This window comes from Trematomus bernacchii, unplaced genomic scaffold, assembly GCF_902827165.1.
Source record: "Trematomus bernacchii unplaced genomic scaffold, fTreBer1.1, whole genome shotgun sequence".
NCBI lineage: Eukaryota > Metazoa > Chordata > Actinopteri > Perciformes > Nototheniidae > Trematomus > Trematomus bernacchii.
Window position 1 is genome coordinate 1,876,198 of NW_022987342.1, and position 22,563 is coordinate 1,898,760.

Consider the following 22,563-nt stretch of genomic DNA (forward strand, 5'->3'; position numbering starts at 1 on the left):
ACTTAATAAATAATTAATTATAAAGGGGAGTTGATACAAAAGGTAAAGTAAGTAAGTAAAATAGAATTGAATAATCATTATTTTTACATATTGCTTTTATTTTCTTATTTATTGATATACCCTTAATAGTCCCACAGAGGGGAAATGTACATTCTGCATGTGATCCATCCTAGTGTTAGGAGCAGTGGGCTGCCATTACGTTTAGCTATTTAATGGCATACTATTTTATGAATTAAGTACATTGTTTATATTTGTATTTTGGCAGCTGAATATAATATTAATGAATACATCCTCCAAAGGTCAGGAGCATTACAACATAGTTGCTTCACTGCCACTGCATACATAGATTTAGATGTTTTGAATGCTGCTTCTTTTTGCTGTTTAATGCTGATTCCTGCATTACAGTATTATTATACTATACTGTGAACATTTTTCTATTTGAGATTTTTAACTTAGTGACAGAACAATCAACACAAATTGGTTTCTATAATTTTTTCCATCAATGCAGAACAGAAAAAGTGAAATAATGTATTAATCACAATTTGCCTTGAATAATGAAGAATTTGCTGTGGTGTGAAGTCTGCCTAAGACTCACTAATTATATTAACAGTAATGCATTTTCAATAAATGCAATGGATATATTTAATAGTTAATTCTAACTCTGCGTAATTCAAAAAAATTCTTGTTCATTATTTGAAATGAGGATGCTTTTTGTTCTAGGAAAATGACAGACGATACTATGTTTTAATGAGAGTTGTTGTCAGACAGCATTACATGATAACAACCATTGTATCTTAAAATACAACAATTAAAATACAATGAAAAACATTGAAATACTCTGTGAGGCGCTGACAAAGATACTGAATAATGCTTTACCAAGGATAAACCAGAAGCTAAATTGCAGTTATACTTTTTTTGTTTGCTAGGGGACCCTATAATGCAAATGTTCAAGTTCATATTTGCATTTTGTGCCTGTACAGTGACATGTCTCCATGTTTTAATGTGTGTATCTGGGAGAGAAACTCCCTCTGGAAGGAACTTGTAGCCTTTGCAGACCATTTACATGCACAAAAACATATAACACACGACACGAAAGGGAAAACCCCAAAAGCATAATAGGGCCCCTTACAAAATTAGATGTGATTTTGTTATATACAAATGTCTATCATCTGTACCAACACTGCTACTATTTGTATTTGTTTTGGTGCTGCTCCTGCTGACAGGTTGCTATTAAATATAGTGTTTATGTACACCCACCCCTTCTTGGCGTCATCGGAGCGGAAGGCGTGTTTGGCGGAGACAGAGATGGAGTGCGTCTGCACGATGCCCCGGCACTGCAGTGGGTGTACCTAATGTATTTGAAGAGCCATATTTTATGTGTGTGCACTGCATGCCCTAAGTGACACAAATAGGCAGCTGATGTGTGTGTGGGCTGTGGCGGAAAACATTTCATCATGATGAGATGATCATCAGTCCTTCTCCTGTCTCAACACATCCCTCCCAGCTATTCCCTGTTTTTTTGAGAAACATTCATGTGTCTGGAAAAAAAACCTGCTTTCATCCATCAACTGTATGTGTTCTCCATCCATCCCTCCGTATTTGGCTCCCGGAGGTTACATGTGTACTGTGTTTTCCCGTAAGCAAATCCATTCACTCACTTCACAGCGTGAAAGAGCTCTTTAGTATGGGAGACTGGAGACAGGAACGCATCTTCCCAGATCTGGATGTACTGCCCCCTGTCATCAAGTGTCAGCAGAATAAGAATTTGCCGCTGAAATGACCTGATATTAGTCTCCATGGCATGGACACACAAGAGTGTACAAAAGGAAGCAGGTAGATCCTATTGCAGATGTGTTTATTGTACTGTGTAAGAAGTAAGTGCACTTTCAGCAATCTTTATAAATAATTCCACAAAAGCATCAACGTTAATTCAAAGTTGTGCTTAGAAGTGTATGTTCCATGCAGTCACATTTCCAACTCCTTTTTGTCCTTGCATACAAACTCAATCATCTAACTGGCACAGCAGAGCAGAGGCTTTTGATATCCAGTAGTCGCTGGGTCGGTTGGAGGGAAGCATTACTGTCACAACAAAATTGGTCGAGTGACCTGGATGGAGACAGAAATGAAGGGTGATGGGAACAAATAAGATAAATCATTACATTGCTTAAGACACAAAACTGCAGGGAAAAACCTTTTTGTTCATGCCCTAATCGATTTTGGGCTATTATGCTTCCATAACAAGTATTCTTTCAGACTATTGTTGAGAAAACATCTAAAATATGCATGAAGGTGGTTATAAAACGATATATATGTATCCAGAATTTAGAATGAGATATTGCCTTATTTGCATCTTACAGTATGTAAGTGAATGAACTGGCGAGGTTCCACGGATTTGTATATTAGTTAACAGTGTTAGCTTGTTCATCTTTAGTGTCTTGCAACATGTAAAGAATACAACAAAGATATTTTTTTCCCCTCATACTCTGAGCCAAAAATCTCCACTTTGGTAAAGAAACCAAACTTTCCAGTTGTAAATCTTTTTATAATCCGAAGTTTCATGGATCATTTCTAGCCTGATTTATATCATATTTTATTTGATAAAATCTAGCGACAATGGATTTAATGGATAATGGCTCTTCGCAGCCTTTTCTTATCAACAGGAAGCTCTAATATCTCAACAATCAATCAATCAATGTTTATTTATATAGCCCAATATCACAAATGTTACATTTGTCTCAGTGGACTTCACAGTTTGTACAGAATATCAGTACGACAATACGACACCCTCTGTCCTTAGACCCTCACGGAAAAACTTCCAGAGAGAAACCCCACAGTTTAAAGGGGAAAATGGGAGAAACTTCAGGGAGAGCAACAGAGGAGGGATCCCTCTCCCAGGACAGACAGACGTGCAATAGATGCCGTGTGTAAATCCAAGAGATAATACATACAACAAAACAAGAATTTTTTAGCCTGGCTTCATCCAATGTTTAGATTGCTGTTCTGGTAATGTATGCAAATTAACCATATTTGATACTAAGAGGGCCTTTGAGGCGGTGGCTCCAAGGCTTTGGAATAAACTCCCGCAGAAGAGCCTCTGTCTCAGTAGAGATTTTTAAGGGGCAGCTAAAGACTCACCTTTTCCGACAGGCTTTTGGGGCGTCAGAGGAGGTGAGTTTGTAGCTGTTTTTCATTGGTGTTTTATCCTATCTTTTACTTGCTGTGTTTTATGCTTTTTTCTACATATTATAGTTGTGCTTTGAATTGTGTATTGTGTACTGTATACTGTAAAGCACTTTGTACATTTGTGTTGTGAAGGGTGCTATATAAATAAAGTTTTACTTACTTACTTACTTTAAAGTTGTAAGTTATTGTTCTGTACACCAAACACTCCCCATCATAAAAAGCGAGTCATTATAAAGGTATCATTCTATTCTAAAGTGGCCTTGGGCAAATCAATAAACCCCTGCCTTCTGATTCTGTGGCAAATGTATCAGCTAAATGTAAACTTGGTATAATGTCAGAGCGTACCTGTGGTGGACAGAGTCCCAGCTCTGGCGGAGGTTTTGTACAGAGGAGCTTGGTAGAGGTCGGGCTCGGGCACGTAGTTCTGCTGCGGCTCAAAGTGCACCACGGGCAGCATGGCGTTCATCACCCGGGGTAACGCATCCTCGATCATCATGTTGTCATTGTCCCAGCGACTGGAATCCATAAACATGCCGTGCACGAGCACGCCGTCCTGCGGCTCTGGTAGCTGTTGCATCGACACAAGACATGGAGTAGTGGTGAACAAGGAAACATACTTTCAGTTAGCAATCCTCTTTTTGCATTTATGGCTGCCTCTTGTGCCTCAGGAAGGCTTAAAACTTGTTGACATTTCCCATGAAGCATTTAAAAAAAGAATTCATCTACATTATCATTTCTATTATTTGGATTGTCTTTTTTGTAATTTCATTATCTTTTTTAATCCAAACACAAAACATGTATAGCACTTATGTCCATCCTGGTAGAAGGATCCCTCCTCTATAGCTTTCCATGAGGTTTGTTTCATTTTTGGGTGAATTTAAGTTAATGCAAAATGTTGCTGAACACGGAAACCTCAAAGTAAGAATAATTCAAATACTTCATCATTTTAAAAATAACTTTCTCTTAATTTTTTCAATGTCCTTGTGAGAAAGCCACCACATTAGGAGATGGGGACAGCAGTATGGGGGGGTTACATGCAACAAAGCTCCCCCACAGGGCACCAAACAAAGATTCTGCAGTCACCGGTTGGTGCCTTATCCCATACGCAACTAGGACAATGTTAATTTATCACAATTCTTAAATATTACTAACCAACAAAAACCTCCCTTTTCAGTACCTCATCATCCATGTCCAGTTTGGTGTCTTCGGGCAGATCCCGTAGAGCCTCAGAGACCGCCACCTGGTCTCGGAACACCGGCACCATGTTGAAGCGGAAGTTGAGCTCATCAATGGGCAAATTGTAGTGTCTGGCGTGATTCTGAAGTACCCCTACAGGCCAGCAGGCAGAAAAGAGCATCTTATTGTTTTATTTTGTTGTGTTACTTTGTGTTACCAGTGACTTTTTTCAATTGTTTTCAATTCTGATCATTCTGACGTTTTTGTGCGGCCGCTTCGAGTGCTTTAAAGGGCCCATGTCATGCTTTTGCGGTTATTACCCGTCCCCTTGTGTGTTATGAAGGTTTTTCTGCATGTAAACGGTGTGCAGAGTCAAAACCCCTCAAAGTACACCCTGTAGCGAGTAAAACTCTAACACAGAAAAGACCTGTCTATGCTGCCCCAAAACGCCTCGTTGGAGATTTCTCATTTTCCCATTGTTTGCTTCCTGGGTACAGTGACGTGTGAACACCCAAATCAACAACAAATGACCGGATTGGCGGGGCACCTCACACACCAGGATCCCTTGGCTAACTAACAGGGAGTCCCCATTGACTTGCATAGAGCTCCCTGAACGCTGGTAATAGACGAGTTGGGATCGTGGAGAAATGCTCTCCGCAGACCCATTCTCACAGCGTTATAAACCTTTTTCTTACTCAATATCAAGCCACACTTATTGTTTTTACTTCGGCTGTGAGTGTTTGTGTGCTCAGGATGAGTTTAGCTTGTTCTCGCTGTATCGCCGACCCGGAAACCTGTCCGTTCCTCGCAGCAGCTCGTAGCAGCGGCGAGCAGCAACGAGCCTCGCAACGAGCCTCGCAACGAGCCTCGCAACGAGCCTCGCAACGTCCCGACCAATCAGAGCACACTGGGCTCACAGGGAGGGGGGGGCAGGAGCTCCAACAAGCCGTTTAGGACAGAGAGTGAATACCTGGTGAATACACATACTATACAGAGATGCTGTATGAGAAACCAATGTGAGTTTGGAAAATTGCACAATATAAATCTATTCTAGTAGACCTCAACAATGGAGATATGATCAGTAGAAATGGCCATGACATGGGACCTTTTAGTTTAAAATACTTGAACTTAAAGCGCAACAGAAAAACCCTTGTGCCCTTACTGAAGAAAAATGGAGGAGCAGTTTCTTTTTGCTGTGTCTTTCCTCTTTGCTCTACGGCTGCCGGGCGGCTGTGAGCAATGAAACACATTTCTACAAAATGTGGGCGCAAGAATCCTCCAGTTGGTATTCATTGTGAAAAAACAACGTCAAACAAATATAAAGTAGCCGAAATAGATGGATAAAAGCCAAAGGACATAGGGCCTTAAAGTGAGTTTGATGTATTTTAGCAGCTTTGAATTTCTGCTTAGTTACCTCTATGGCTTAAGGGGAAAACATGATAGACATTATGGTGTGTTTTACCAGTAAGGAAGCCTTGAGGGAAGAAGAATCCTGAGATCCAGAAAGATTTGGGCTGACCCTGATTGATCCACATCTAGCAAAGGAGAGAAGAAGAGAGCAGGGTAATTCAAATGTATCTTTAAATAACTTTTAAATGTGTTGTGTCAGTGTTTAACAAGCCATGATGCATTACAGGCACCCTGTTACTTATGGGGCCCGAGAGTAGACTGGCAGTGAGGTGGATTCTCTCTTCAGAGGTAGTGAGCATGTGCAGTGTGACTCAGCGAATACACATCACTTCATACACTAATGCAACGCTGCCGGTTGTCCCCTTTGTGTTTGTGTGAGAGGAGGATTAAGTGATGTGCAAACACATGTTCAGACCAGTCTCACGAAAGAACAGTTTAAGCCTGGGGAGATGCAGCAAGTGCTCAAAGACGGTGTACAGAGGGAGAAAGAAAGAGGCATAAAGAGATGCCTTGGGGATAATAAATGCAGAGTGTTCATGAGTTATTAGTGTTTTCAAAAAACACACACAAATACACCAAATGTGTCTATTAGCACATTTCTGTATGTTTTTGCTACTCTCTTATTCATTAACTTCCTTTTCTGTTGTCTTTCAGTCAAAAATGACGCATTTAAATAAAAGACAGTGCCTAGGATGACATTTCCTTGTCCAAACCTGGATGAAAGCGGTCCTGAGGGTCAGGTCCCTGACCCAGGAGGCCAGGGGTTTGAGGGAAGGGTAGGCAGAGTTTTCCCAGTGGGTGGGAACCTGGTTGTTCAGGAAGCTTGTGTATATGCAGTCCATCTCCTCTGACATCACCACAAGACCTGCGATGGCCTTCTTGAGAGTCACAAGGGACAACTGGGGGAAAAAAGAAAAAAGTACAGTATATCAGAATGAGGTAGAGAAAAGAAAATAGGATCTCTTAAAAAGTTATTTCTGATATATCCAATGTTTAATACATGCTGTCTGAACATTGTTTTTCTCGATTTTGTTTCGCCTTATCACTTTTCGCTAAATATAATTCCGCGAGCAATGTTTGCTAGCATAAATAACTGACAGGAAATAAACCTTGACGAAAAAATATACACTTAGTGATGTTCACCTGTACGATGTAGTTCTATAAAATGTTCTGCCAGCACAACTTATATACTTTTCTATACATTTATACTACTGTACTTTTATAATGCCTACTATGTTCTGTTTTTTCAACACTGTCTTAATGGATGTTATTCAATTAGCACTGAGGTCAGAGTTAGTGTTGTAACGAACTGCATAACATTCTTTCTAATATTCTTCCTCTCTCATGTAAATGAAAAGATAAATATGTACATTCGATTATAAACATATCATTGAATGTACATATTCAAGACAGTGACAAGTATTCTGTTCCCTACAACTAATTACTGTAACACTTCTGGATATGAGTGTACAATTTTGAGCGTTTAATCACAGTCTTCCAATATAATCTCTTTATGTAGTCACAGATATGACATAACCTTACATCATTCACTTATTTATTTAGAATCGGTTCTTTGGACAGTTGGGATGAGAGGATAACTCATGCAGACCCAGATACACATGTTAACTAAAGACCACTCGATACTGACATTTACATTCATATACTGTAAAACAAAACAAAAAGAACCTTGTAAATGTAGGTAGAATGTAGGGCAAAGCTGTTGCATTAATTGCACTAGGTTGTACTGGTGAAGAGAGACGATAAAAAATCAATAAAGTAGCCAGTGTGTTTATATATATATATATATATATAATAGAGTGTGTTTATGGGAGCTAGCCATGTGTGTCACCTTGAGCACCCTCAGCAGGTTGTTGAATCGGTCCACCTCTTGGCCCAACACGGTCGTCAGGGAGTTAAGGCGCCCGTTTTCGTCCTTGATAAAGAGAGTTTCAACCGCCTCGTCCATTTCCAGAAGATCTGCACAGAAAGGTAGAAAAGTAGGGAGACAAACAGAACACAACAACACAGATGGAAAACACTGCGTTATATTTTCAGGTAATGATGATGCACATTCTCTTCCTTTTAACAATAAAAGCTTAGTTAGGGCTGGCTCAGGCTTACCCTGAACCAGCCCATAGTTGCGCAACTATAGGCTTAGACTTTTGGGGGCTTTCACCTCTCTTCTCCCACTTCTCTTTATCTGTATTCATGTCCCATAAATGCATGATACACACGTGTATGTTTGTGTTTGCATGTACCTGGTAGCTTGGCTAAGATGGATTCAGCGAGCTCGCAGACTATGTCATCGTTACTTTTGGCCCCAGCGCAAGCTGATGAGCGAGGATTCACATCCAATATGGTGCTGATCAGAGTCATGGTTTCTTGGCGCTGTGGAAGCAAACACATAATAAACACTCACATAGTGAAGCACCCTCGTTCATTGATATTTCACAGTTGCCCTCTCATGCTCTCCGGAAAGAAATGTTTTTACAACCAGCTGTAAAATGTATGAGCAGCTCCAGTTTAAAGTAGACTTGACAAATAAATAATGACATTTGCTAGTTAAAAGGAGTTATTGGAATACATAACGCATCTGAAAAACAAACAAAATAAAAGCAAACATTATGACAATTAGTTTACAACATCTGCTCTTTAGAGAAAGTTGCGTACATATATATTTCTGTAAGATACTGCTATGTTGTCTTACCTGAAAGGCCAAGTTGGCATTCTCATGCATGCCAAAGACCTCGGGATCATCTATGATCGGAAGACTCTCGATATATTTCTTATATTGCTCCAGTTCATCTTTCTCCGGGGCAAAGTAGATACCTTAAACAGACGTGAGAAAAACTGTTAATCCAAAGAAAGTATTATGGGCATACACCTGCTATATTAAATACCATTATATTGTAATGTGTTTCTATCAGTTGTGCTCTTAATCCCTCTCAAATGAAATACCTGAGTGGGAGTAGGAGTAGCCAGACCCCAGGGTTTTAGGCGAAAAGAAGCCTTTCAGGATGGTCCTGAGGCAGCGCTGGTCCCAGGCATCCGTCACTCTGCCTCCATATGTGATCTCACCTTGGGAGACAAACACACAAAAAAAAAACATTGTTATTAGTCTGCATTACATTTTTTCTTTTTTATCTTACACAACACAAAACGATATTTTCTTATCATTACTCTCAATGCTGTGTCACAAAAGACTGCAGTAGGATCACTAAAATCAATAATGGATGACAGACTCATTGTTGCCTTAAGTGGGCAGCAGGAACTCTCTGATGGCAATACTTTAGGCTAGTTTTGAAATATTCCAATAAATACTACAAAGACCATATTCATGGTTTATCTTATTCTGTTAAGCTCCTTGTAACTACAGTATGTTTGAAAAGTGCTACACAAATAAAGTTATCTTCATTATCTGACTGTGTCACATACTGTATCTGTAAGGGCAAGACAGAGAGGGCAGGAGGATGTGGAGGTGGGGGGATACCGGTTGAAATGTCATTTTCTAAAACTACCATTCTGCTCTTGTGCATACGTTAATAAAATCCTTGAATCTTGAATATTTGAAAAAGACAAAAACAAAAGACGAATCGTCGATGAGTGTCTACAGCCCTTTGACTTTTCCCATAACAATGAACAGCACAGAGAAGCAAACACATGTGTTGCTACATGGAAAATATAGACAAAAGGAAAGGATATATGAAAGAACAGCCATAGCTGGAGGGTGAATATTACTAAAGAGGAACATGAAATGATATGTAACACTTACAACCCAACACTTTCCGTGAAGACAGTTATGTAAGACAGTAAGGAAGGGGGTGAATAATCAGACAGATCTCTGCTGAAGCCTTTAGTAAGCTGCAGGCGCGGTAAATATAGCAGAGACTTTATTTTTGCACTAGAAGAGAGAAATTAGTCCTTCTAAAAGAGGAACAGCATTATCATGCATGGTTTGAATTTAAAGTCTTGCCCTCAAAGAGTGTGAAGCTGTGGCACACGAGGACTGTTAGAATGAAGGATTAAACTAATATCGCGTGATAGCAGAAATGGGAGATGAATTTGATGCAGCGCTCCACTGAGACGGCACATCATCTTTTGAAGGTGTAATTGAAAACCAGATTAGGAAAACAAATGAACTTTAGCGATGTGATGAGTATTGTGAACGAAAGGGATCCCTCCCTCTTCTTCTTAATGACATTAAATGTGTCTGTTATGGAAGGCTAAGACAGAATATATTCAATCATCCTAATTCAATTACATGTACATTTAATTTGTGTCTACAGTGTGGGCACAGGATTAAAAAGTGTCATCTTTATAAAGGCATTATCAAACATAATTAAAATAGAAACATTTGTTTTCAGTAAACTAAAGTGAATGTCATGGTCGGCAAACGCTAAAAACCCGAGCTCACCCAGAGAAAGTTTCTCTCGCACACACTCCCCCCCTGCCTGAAACTCCCACTTCTATTGGCTAGAGTTCCAACACATTGTACATTATAGGCTAAAGGGAGGGACATCTCTATGGGTTAAAGCAGAGACGGTCTGCTAACCAATCAGAGCAGACTGGGCTCTGGTTTCAGACAGAGGGTGAAAAGAGGTGCTGTAGAGCACTTAATACAAATATGAACCTGAAAATGAGCATAATATGTCCTCTTTATATTGAATTAGTTGAATAAAAATAATCATAATTGTTACCCTGTGAAGTATTTTGAATATTTAGTCTACCCTCATTGGTATAAATGGGTCGAACACTCATATACCTTGATAAATGCTGTAAAGAAGTCAAACTATTTCATATTAAAGGACCTCATAGCCACAATATTAGGATTTCTTTATCTGCTGCGCTTGACAAGAGTTGCAGCGAATGGGAACATTTGTTATTTTAAACACAAAGCCAAGAAGCAGAGAGCAGTGAAAGTTCACTGAGAGAGAGTTGAACAAACACGGGATAACAGCTGCAGGAAAGAGTGACATTGTGTTAGAGAACCGCCCCGCTTTGTGAAATGAACAAACATTTTGCCTCCCACGTTTCACTCTATGCTGAAAATGTGTTTTAGTTGTTGACAAAACAGCAGTGTGCGGTCCGTGTCACACGCTGACAACACAACACACACACCGGCCTCAGTGATACGAAGAGTTTTTATCTGCACGCCCTGCCTTGTTGAGAGCCACACCATCTGTTTCATGTAACCCATTGTACTTTACAATGTATTAGAAAATTGTGATTAGAGCAATACCAATTATATGAACTTGTGCTTTTTGAAAATGATTGATTTACGCATTTAGGTAGACCTGCAATGTATTGAATATCAAGGGAAAAAACTGATCATACGATTGATTATTTTAAGCAAATCTAATCTGTCAACAACAATCTTTGAAGTTTTCACTTTATGCTTCGCCGGCTATAGGGCGCCGTATAATGTAATAACATTCACTAACTAGCTTGTTAGCTTGGTAGCTATGGTAAGTTAGCTGGATAAATAGTGATGCTAGCTAGCTTGATTTACAGATAGATCACATGTGTCAAACTCAAGGCCCGGGGGCCAAATCAGGCTAGCTAAATAGCACGCAGACAGGGTAATTGAGTTTGGCATCTAAGTTGTTTTTTATTATTGTCAACACTTTGGACCTTTGTCTACCCTTCTGCCATTAAGAGTTATTATAAACTGTTGACATGAGCTTTAGTTTGCAGTCTGAGCGGCAAATCAAATAAATGTCCTCATATGTAATCCTGCCATTCACTAAGAGAGGATGGATGTGGTACTGTAAATCCATACTGCAGTGTAGCTTTAAATAATCTTGAATAAAATCTATTGTTTACAATGCTGTTATTTCTAAACCGGCAGCACTAAGACATACAACTGGGAAAATGGGCGGGGCTACATTGATTGTTTTTACCTTATACTGTATATACAGTCTATGGTTTTTACACTGGATTTATGATTTGTTTGCTATTTTAAACAATTCGACCTTAACTTCTGCACAAGGTTGCGCTTTAAAGGTCCCCTATCATACTGTTTTTCATCAATACATTATAGGTCTCAGATATATACAAAACATGTCTCTGAAGTGTTTGGCTCGAAACACCAAACAGATCATGCATTGTAGCATCCCATAATCCCCTCTGTTTCAGCCCTGTTTCAAAAGTGCTGATTCTCGGTGATAAAGTGGGTGGTTGTTACCTTGGTTGGTGATTGGCTAATGGTTACACAAGCCAAAACATCGTTATGACATCATAAAGTGGCCAAAATCTGATCAGCTCATTTTCAGACAGGTTTTTATATAAATGGATCAGGACAAAAAGTGAGCAAATCTTTTTTCCTGAAACTTTCAGAATCTCTTTACACAGAGGGGACACATGTTTATGTATAAAAGACATGAAAAAGTGGATTTTGCATGATAGGTGACCTTTAAAATTCCTTTTGAATGGTGCTGCTGACCAATCAAAAATGCTGCTGTAGTGAACACTATAGATATGAAGAAGCAGCAGTGTTGCATAAGTCATGTTTTGTGCTTTTCTATTTAGGGGAGTAGAATATTGGAGTGTGATGACTTTTTTTCGGTGGCTAAGTTAAGCAAAGAGCATCCATACACAAGTATTCTTAACATCTTTGTTGTTTAAAAGAGGGAAAATATGATCGGTAGTTACTCAATGTTGCGCGATCGTGAATGAAAAGTGTTACCGAGCCTTCCCACACTTATCACTGTGTGAGAGCCTCCCTACCAGTGATGTAGATGAGAGCGTCCCAAGGGATTTTGCCCTCTTTGCAGTAGAGGCTGAGGTTGAGCAGTGCACACTCCCTGTCACTGTCGTTAAACTCATAGCGGATGTTCCAGCCCAGAGGACCAAACTTCTTCCTCTCCTAAGACACACACATGCAAAACAAGACAAACATAAGGTCATAACATAGAGGGACAGGAACAGACCTCAGAAAAGCCATGCATGCAAGAAAGTAAACAAAAATGATCAAGAATGTGTGAGTTGGTGTGTAACCTGGATGATTGCGTGGAAAAAGCACATTCCAAAGATTATCTTCCTCCATTCGCGTCCCAGAACGTTATCTTCAAAGAAATTGCTGGAGATCTCTGTGAAGGCCCGTCGCATGTTGGCGCGGAGACCTTTAGGTGGCTCATTAGTCACCTAGCAACAATGATAATTAGGAACATAGGTGTTCAATGGCTGCTATTGAGAAGAACACGGGGAGTTCTGCACAGACAATGCCTAGCCAGAGTCAATTTCATCTTCCTTATAGTGCCAATAGTATATCGGAAATGAATTCAACATGTTTAAAGAGATTAAAGAGTTACAAATTGTGTGTGTGTGTGTGGGTGTGTGTCTCTGTGTGTACCTTGACAGAGTTCTGAAGCACTGTAACAGGAAATACTTTGGTCGGCATGGAACTGAGAAACAAACGGAAGTTCTCGTCGATTGATGTGTCTGCACAGGAAACAGAAAAGATGGTCATTCACAGGCATAAACAAAATGGCATCACAGAAAAATATGCATTAAAGTATCTTATTATCTAAAGTATGATGTGTTAACCAGGGAAAAAAACACAAAAAGAACAGGAAGTAAGTCATGTGTATCACTGTTGTTTTCTGTTCTCACGCTATTTGGTTTGAGCTCTCAGCCATAATGCACAGACTGTCATATCTCTGATGTGCAATAACACTACCTGTGATATACAACTTTCTTTAGTAACACTACTCATGTGCAGTTTAGGATTTATTTTCTTTCTTTCTATGTATTTACATTTTGTAAACATTACTAGCTACTTAAATAATATGTTCACTTTAAATGATTGCTTCTTTTTAAAGTATTGTTTTTGTTATTAATAAGTTGTACCTTTTAATGCCTTTTTATATAATATGTAAGTCTACTCTTTTTATTTTAGCCTAGAATTGGGAAAAATGTGTCCTCTTTTAAATAAAAAAATATCCATAGAAAGACAAACTATAAGAGATGCATAATGACTACAAAAGACACAAACTGACCAAAGGAGGCACAACAACAAAAAAAGGGGCTACACAGCTATACAGTCGATTTGTGTTGCTCCTATGTTGGATGGGAAGAGGTGTTTGTTTGGATGTCTCTGCCTAGGAGTCCATTATCCCATAAACCATCCATGATGAAGAGCAACAGTACACAATATAATCACCCATTGGACAGTAGCCACATCTGAATTGTGTGAATGTCGTATCAATGTGTGTAATACCAGGCTCAGTGAAGGTCTTAATGAGCTCTTCCATGGCTAACATCCAGGAGACAGCCAGATGACAGTTCTGCAGGAACACCCATTTGCCAGTCTTCATTGCTGCATGGATAATCTTCTCTGCTATTGGCCCCTGGCCTTGACCCAATGAGATGGACTCGACTCTAAGAGACAGAAAGAGGTTGATCATGTGTAAACAACTTCCAGGTTGATGGCTGGAATCTGTGTATTCACCTAGACCTTATATTCTAGGTTTTTGTACCTGTCAAGACAACCTTGTTCTTTTGCAAAACGCTGGAAGGCACCCATGGGGTCGGATCCAGTGCTGAGGATAAAGACCAGCGGTGTGGAGGGGGACATATCATTGTAGAGGTTCGCCAGGTCCACCGGAGGGTTCTCTACAAACTGCTTCCCGAGGCTGACAATCACAAACTCAGTGGCTGCAAACACCACCTGGACAAGAAGGGGGAGGAAGATCATCAACAGGACCAAGAGGGCAGGTAGTAGTAAAACAGGGGTGAGGAAAGAGCATGGAAGAGATGAAGAGGATCTCCGCTAAGGGGAAGACATCAAAGTAAAAATTGGCTCATGCTATAACCAAGGGGAGAACATCATGGTGATATAAAAAGATATCAAATGTAATAGATCATTGCTGTATCTTTCTCAACACTGGACAGGACTTCACTGACGAGACTGGAAAGGTTTTGTTTTGAAGATCTAGTTATTGGCGTGTCTGGTTTTCCGTGGGAGTGCAAGGGTCCCAAGAAGAATTTGGCGTTGGATCCAGCTAAGAATTGCAGCCAGCCAAAGTTGTAAATAGGCGCCATTAAACATTCGGATATTTAGATAATTGAATTTGTTGACAATATTATTATTTGGATAACTGACTACTAATATTCGGACAATAATACAACTTTAAGCTGATGTGCCTAATAATGATATTCCATTATTCAGATAGTATTGTTACAATGTAGAAAAATGAATACTACTATTTGTAAATGTATTATAATATTTTGGATTATTATATTACTATAATTGAATACACATTTTCGGATAATTGTATGCCAATATTCGGATAATTCAATAATATGTTTTGGATCCATATATACCGATAATTTATTACTGAGATTCGGCTACTTAAACAAATATCCAGATACTAAAATCACTATTCAGATAAATGACTACTGATATTCGGATAATATTTGTACTATTTGTATGATTGAATACTAATAATTGGATAATTAAATACTAATATTTAGATACTTCTATGAAAATCCAGAAGATTGAATACATATGATCGGATTATTAAATAATTATTTTCGGATACTTCTTCTTATATTCAGATACTTTAAATCACATCCATATAATTGACTCCTAATATTCGGATAATAATATTACTATTTGGATATTTTAATACTAATATCCAGATAATAATATCCAATCGGCAACCTGCCAGTACCCCGACTCTTTTAAATATATATAAAAGTTGTATACATGTCTTTTCCAGATCTCACCTTTTCTTCAAGGAAGCTCTTGATAAGGACAAGCTTCTGGAAGGCCCCCAGCCTCTCATTCAGGTCGCCGCTGACGCTGTTCTCGTCAGGTAACTCTGGGGCATAGCCTTCCCACTTCTCTGGATTAATGGATGCTTGAAAACGTCCTAAAGTAGAAGCAACAAACATTTAATGCTACAAAACACTTCTATGAAAATCACTTTTATAGTAGAAAAATCATCTGATGAAAATCTCAATCTAAAAAAATGTTTTTACCGAACTCAATGCAGATATGGTTGCTGGTGATTTCCTTGGAGATGTCCTTGCAGCAGGGCAGAGTGTCCTCCAGTTCGCAGCATGTCTGCCAGTAAAAATCACTTAGCCACGGCACATCGGGCCGTTCTGCATAGTCCTGAGAAGAGGGAGAAATTGAAAAGTAGATGATTATAACCATAAAGAGAGGACATGGAGGACAGAGCTTGAGTAGAGAGGCAGTAAAGACGAACTAAAGGATGTCAATACAAGTATAACTAGAGGAGGATTCATGTGGACGTGGCAGATAAGAGACGGACATTTGAAGAAAATTGAAAAGGATTCAAAATGAGCAAGTGAAGCGTAGATGAAGGATGTGTTTAAGCTGCAGCAAGGCACAGAGGTGAAGGAGAGGAAAAGAAGGGCAGCATTAGCATGAGGATCACGATTGCTGACAGGCAGCAACTCAAACAAAAGTGATGCCATATAAACGAGGGCCAAATGGCGACACTGACTCATCTGGTCACAAAACAAGCAACTTCTATACATGTCTTAATCTCAAAGGTCCTTTTAATGATTGCTCTACTCTTTACAGTGCTACAACGGCCCAAAACACTTCCATTAGGAGTAGTGCTCTGAGGTTTTAGAAATATATTTGCATTCGCCAAAACACATGCAAGTGAAGAAAAATCTTTACCAACTTGATAAAACATGCACAGGATTCAGAAAATGCTGCAAAAACAAAAGGCTGAAAGCTCAAAATGGAACCGGAAACGGGGACACTAAAAAGTGATGCAAACAGCTGTGACGTGAGCTCTTGTTGACATTTGGAGATTTGTATGTCCAATTGTCACTAGTAACATACTTCAATGTACGTTTAATTGGCTTATTTTAACAATGTTATCACATGATAACGTCAGATATTATTGCAGATCTGCTGCAAGCTAACATAGCTTATCTAGACATTTCAAATATACTGACAAAGCACAATTATGGTACAGACTAACTCTTCCAAAAGTGACAGTTGACCAACTCGATAATCCCCGAACGTCAACAAGTGCTCCGGTCCCAGCTGTGTGCATCACATTTTAGCGTCCCCATTTCCGTTGTGTTTTGAGCTTTTTGTATTTACAGCGTTTTGTTTATGCAGCGCTTTTAGTATGCTTAAGAACGCTGCGTATATTCCGTCACGTAGGTTAATGTTTTCTAAACGCTGCGCATGTTCTGTCAAGTTGGTGAAGATGTTTCTACATTGTGTTTTTATATTGCATCGTTTCTGAAGTGCAGCGTGTTTCCCCGAACGGAAGTGGTTTGGTCCGTTGCAGCGCGTTTGCACCTGTCGGCCACCGTATTCTTTGCCTCAAATGCACACTCATCTGATCCACTGGGGTTTTAAAGTAAGATCAAAAATAACATGTATAGAGAAAAAAGGGGGATTATTCAAAGAAACCATTAAAATGCTAAGGAGTTGGACTATTGTCACGTCTAAAGGCAATTCAGTTCAGATGACCTCATATAGCCTTTTTGAAGGTGTCATGTCTGACTTGGGTTACAATGGTTTTTTCATTGATTCCTTGAGGTCTATTAGCATGCTACATACAGGTTGCACAGACAGCTGAGACACAGAGATACTCTCCTTTTCTTATCTTTTCTCACAGATATTTCGCTTACTGTGTTTTTTTTCCATCAAGCTGTTTCTCTGTAATACGCTGGCCAAGAGAGAGTGAAAGCCTGAATGCCACTTTGTGACAAAAGACTTCTATCCATTCAATCCAAACACAAGTGTGGGAGGGCATGAAGATATATTTGACAGGCCAACCTGGGGGGGGGAGTTTAAAAAGGGAAAATAAAACGGCACCTTGTTTATCTGTAGTTAAGAGGCTCCAGCCAACAAATTGTAACACATTTCTCTATTTTCCCCTTGAATTGAAATAATGCCCAGAAGCCCAAAAAATATGACTTTTTTTCTTTTCATAAAGCACTCACGAAACAGTTTGAAATAGAATGTTATCTCCATATTCCTCGAAGCAATTGAGCCTCATACCTTACTACTTGTTCTGGCATGAGTTTTCAAATCTAAGCTATTCAGCTGTTCGTCAATAACTCTGCAGCTTGTTGAAACAATACCACTTAAAGAGTTGTTCTAATGCGAGCGCTAGCCAGAAGTTATTATAGTAGTTTTGTAGTGTTGCAGCAGCTGTCCGCATACGACATGCACACATCACCTCGGCTGCTCCTTTGTGCCAGTGTCCATTAGGCTGCATGGTATAGACTTGAGTACACTTAAAAACCTTTAAGATCCTGCACTATACATACAAAAGACGTGAACTGCATGCACCTACTTCAGATTTGCACCCCCATTTGCATATAGACATTTATATATATTTATTCACATTTATCTTCACTCATTCTGCATATATGTGACCCGCTCTATCGAAATCAGGCGGAAGTCGCAACGGCTCATTTCAAAATAAACGTGGATTTGCGTAAAAAACTATTTTTTCGGGGTTCGGGTGTTTTGTTTGATTTTAAATAAACAAAGTCTTGGCTTTCAGAATATGAAACTTTTATTTCCAAAATCACACGATAAATACATTTGTGAAGCTTGTGAAGGGAAGATGACAGGCACCTCTCGCTCGCAATCTGCTCTTCCGTAGCGCCGCACCCCCTCCCTCCGGCTGAAATTATGAATGTAAGGCGTATAGTAATCATAGATAACACGGCAGGGTCCGTTACAGTTTGTTTTCATCTGATTTCAAATAAACAAAGTCTTGGCTTTCAGAATATTAAACTTGTTTCGGCAAATTTAGATGATAAATACAACTTTGAAGCTTGTAACGGCATATTTACAAGTGGAGAACGGAGTAACTTAACGTCACAGCAGGCATAACAACAGCCGGTGTTTCTCGTGAGTGTTTTCCCCGGGAAACAAACACAATATACACAAACGCAAAAATACACAAACACACACACACATACACTCACGAGCTTCCCCCAGACCAGTAATCCAAACGGAAATATTTTCCCTCCATACTATTTTGATCATTTGCTCCGCTAATAATCAATCAGATCGATGGATTCCAGAGAAGAGGAAACTTTGAAGGCCTTTTTCTCAAAATGATGACTCGGTGACAGTCATTATATAATGTGACATATTTTGCTTAATATTTGGAGTAGCCTACAACAACAATCTTGATATCATTAGAAAGCTAGGAATCTCCTCTTTCCAACAGTGTATACAACTCAAAATGTGTCTTCGGGTCAATGCGACTGATTTCGATGGAGCAGGTCACATATGTAAACTCTGTCTTTTGCCTATTTTCTAATTCTTATTTTTGTCATTTTTATTTTAACTGACATGTTTTTTCTTTTTTAGTTTTATTGATTTTCTTATGTGTGAACTCCATCTGTTCTATATTGTGTTTCACTCCTATTGCTGTTGGTGCAATGACACCTGGATTTCTCTACGGGAATTCAAATAGATTTATTTTAAAGGGCCCTATTATTATACACTTAGAAATGTCCTGCTCCTTAGCCTATCACGTAAGTGTTGGTCCACTAGCCAATAAAAGTGTGCTTGTTTCATAGTGATGTCACTGGCTGGAACGTTGGTATTTTAGCCTTTGCAGACCATTTACATGCACAAAAACCTACACTCACTGGCCACTTTATTAGGTACACCTGTTCAACTGCTCGTTAACGCCAATATCTAAGCAGCCAATCACATAGCAGCGACTCAATGCATTTAGGCATGTAGACATGGTCAAGACGATTTGATGAATTTCAAACAGAGCATCGGAATTGGGAAGAAAGGTGACTTAAGTGACTTTGAACGTGGCCTGGTAATGACTGAACTATAAATATGGATAAATACACACATTTTCTCTCAGCTAGTTCCCACAGCTAATCATATGGCTGTGTTTTATTCCTGTCCCTCTCAGTAATTATGTTTGGAATACTGTCCTCTTGGTTATAGCAATAGATTAGCTTCAACGCTAATCTGACACAAGCAATTTACCAGCATGATTGTTTTTGACTTAATCTTACCTTTTCCAAAGAGGAAGTCCCTTTCAGGAAGTGCTGCCACTCGACGTCGGAAATCTCGCCGCGCTGCTTCATGATCTCAATGCACAACATGAAGCTGTAGATGAGCTTGTGCTTCTCGAAGAGGCCGCGCGACACGTTGATGTACGAGTTGAGCAGGATCTGGTCGAGCAGGATCTGAAGACGCTCTTCTAACACGCTGCACTTCTCTGACGTCTCGATGGTGGAGTTAAAGAGCTGAGGGTGGAGGGAGAATATAAAGAACAGGACAAAAAGATATTGAAAGAAAATTATGGGTGCTTGGAGTCCTTTCGTATTGTATTCCTTAGAAAAAGGTTTGTAAAGGAAAAACGGCCAACTCTCTGTTACCTGTTTGAAGTACTTGAGGGAGAATTGGTACATTGGATCGATCTCAGAGAGACTGGCAATAACAAAGTACAAGATTGAGCCTCGGGTGGCCACGGGTCGGTAACGCTCTCTCGCAGAGTTGATCATAAGCTCAGTGGCCTCCGCCTCCTCCAATCGATGCTTTATGGTCTCTGATGTGGCCTGAGGAGACAGAAAAACAGAGATAGCATCAGAACAAGAGCAGAATAAATGTTGTAGACGAAAAGGAGAGAAACAAATTTGGACAATATGTAACAAACAAACTTCTTAAATGTTTTATGTGAGGGACTGCGGATGGAAATGAGCTCAAAGCTAAATCTGGCACTGTTACGCTTGACACATTTGAATGTTTTAGGTGTTCATTACAGTGCATTGTCCCTGCCAAATAAACGATTGAATAAATAAATAAATAAATATATCAAAATGACTTTTGCCTGTTCAAGGATTCACCTTTGACTTCTGGAGCGTCTGAACTAGCTCCTCATTGTCCAGTATGTTCCCCTCAGAGGTGAAGAGAAGCTTCAGGATGCGGTCTTCGATATCCTTTAGTTGGTTGCGGTCGGCGTTGATGCGCACAATCAGCTCGTTCCTCTGTTCCTCCAGATGTGGACTCTCCAGACGCACCACGTCACTGAGGAGGGAAACTCATGTGAGCTTACATGGTATAACTAGTTAAAAAAGACTGCCATCATGATGCATTAAGTGCAACATGCAAATAGTCATTATACTCAGAAACAGAGTTGAACAAAGTTTGTAAATCTAGTTGTGGATGGATGCAACATCCTTTTTACATATAATGAATTAAGAGGTTGTTAAGCTTCAACCGTATCACGACAAATTGTAGGCCTCTCCAGTTTTGAAAGATTACATGTTATGCTAATTTTCAGGTTGATATTTGTATTTTGACATGCTTTAATGTTCAAATAGTGCTCCTCTTTTTCCCCTCTGTCCAAATGTGATTGGTCAACCGCTTAGTGATGTCCCGCCCCTTGGCCTATCATGTATAATGTGTTTGAGCGCTAGCCAATATAAGCGCGGATGTTAGATAGTAATGTCATAATGTTAAGGGAGTAAACAAAGGAGTCCAATGGAGGTGTTTCATGCAGGGGGGGAGTGTTTTGGCGAGAAACTCCTTCTGAAGGCAACTTTGGGATTTTAGCCTTTGCAGACCATTTACATGCACAAAAAACTACATTACCCACTACAGGAAAGGGAAAACACCCCAAAACGTAATAGGGCCCCTTTAAATATGTGCGCCAGAATACTTTGGCTCAATTCTCTAAAGTCTTGCCTGACACATATTTTTCTCCATATGTGTTCATGCTGCATGTGTGTACCTAAGCAGTTGATCCTCCAAGCCAGACGTGGTCACAGTGAAGTTGATAATTGTAACTTTAATGCACACCTAAAGGGAAACAGGAACACACACAAACAAGAACACACACAAAGTGAAACTCAAACCGCCACAACTCTGCATGCGCCCAAAGCATCAGTTCTGTTCCAAAACCTGCCATTTCACTTGAAATCTTTCATGTATCTGACAACAAAACGACAATGGAACAGTGGAGTGGGTTCCGGTTGTCTAAGTAACCGCCTCCACGCTATGCAGCTTTGAATCAACACTGGAATAAAAGCTTACATTCATGTGTTGGTGCTGCTCTCTTGGGCCGCCGTTGAATAAAAGCTGGCGGGAGGCTACATCTACACAATGCCTTAATAGTCGATGCCATTACAGGAAGCCAAGCACTAATTGTACCAGGGCAAAAAGGTTCTTTTGTGTGTCTGTTTCTCTTAAACATGTGGTTTACACGCCTATAAATATCAGCTGTAAAGTGTTTGGGGCAGGCAGCTGGTGTGTTGGTGTCCATAGTGAACTGGCGTGTCTCTGATGTACTGATGATGGTGAACCTAATGTGGAGGTTAACAGGAGTGTGTGTGTGCACGTCCTTACCTCTGGTAAGAAGTGCGGGTTGGCCATCTTGGTGGTCATATAGAACCTGAAGTTTTTGTCGTAGTCGATATCGGAGTCTCCGAGTCGGATCAAAGTCCGTCCACCAGCCACAAATGTCTGCTTCAACAAGATGGGCTCCAAAGCTGGATCTACGGTCTCCTTTATCTATACATACACACAATAGAATAATTCAGCAAAGGCCGGACTCACACATATACGGTATGAAACAATTATGCCCAATAATGGCCTCATCCCAGCGTCTCATCAAGAAAACGCTCCCAGTGCTTTTTATTGTTTTTGGTTTTAACGATATGTCAACAGCGTATCGCCACTGTTGTAAAACAGACTAGCGTGGATTAAAATACTTTTTTTTTCGCAGTGAGCACCAACCGGAAGATTCTTGCTCTCACACTTTGTATAAATAAGGTTGTCACTGCTCTGTCTGACAGCCC

The 22,563-nt window shown here is 39.8% G+C and overlaps 1 protein-coding gene across 1 annotated transcript in view; it reads right to left on the reverse strand.

The window, feature by feature from the left end:
• Positions 1-1,859: 1,859 nt before the first annotated feature.
• Positions 1,860-22,563, reverse strand: part of dnah6 (dynein, axonemal, heavy chain 6) — an 85,183-nt gene continuing 64,479 nt past the window's right edge. Inside the window, exons 58-78 of the mRNA XM_034128179.1 lie at positions 22,112-22,276; positions 21,498-21,565; positions 20,611-20,791; positions 20,143-20,322; positions 19,777-20,010; positions 15,754-15,889; positions 15,499-15,644; positions 14,247-14,437; positions 13,988-14,148; positions 13,121-13,209; positions 12,766-12,912; positions 12,496-12,634; positions 8,728-8,847; positions 8,477-8,598; positions 8,028-8,157; positions 7,619-7,746; positions 6,483-6,668; positions 5,822-5,894; positions 4,361-4,512; positions 3,529-3,751; positions 1,860-2,106 (exon numbers count right to left, since the gene is read on the reverse strand). Of these exons, the coding sequence (XP_033984070.1) occupies positions 2,003-2,106; positions 3,529-3,751; positions 4,361-4,512; positions 5,822-5,894; positions 6,483-6,668; positions 7,619-7,746; positions 8,028-8,157; positions 8,477-8,598; positions 8,728-8,847; positions 12,496-12,634; positions 12,766-12,912; positions 13,121-13,209; positions 13,988-14,148; positions 14,247-14,437; positions 15,499-15,644; positions 15,754-15,889; positions 19,777-20,010; positions 20,143-20,322; positions 20,611-20,791; positions 21,498-21,565; positions 22,112-22,276 (3,075 nt within the window). The 3' untranslated portion in view covers positions 1,860-2,002. The remainder of the gene's footprint in view (positions 2,107-3,528; positions 3,752-4,360; positions 4,513-5,821; positions 5,895-6,482; positions 6,669-7,618; positions 7,747-8,027; positions 8,158-8,476; positions 8,599-8,727; positions 8,848-12,495; positions 12,635-12,765; positions 12,913-13,120; positions 13,210-13,987; positions 14,149-14,246; positions 14,438-15,498; positions 15,645-15,753; positions 15,890-19,776; positions 20,011-20,142; positions 20,323-20,610; positions 20,792-21,497; positions 21,566-22,111; positions 22,277-22,563) is intronic.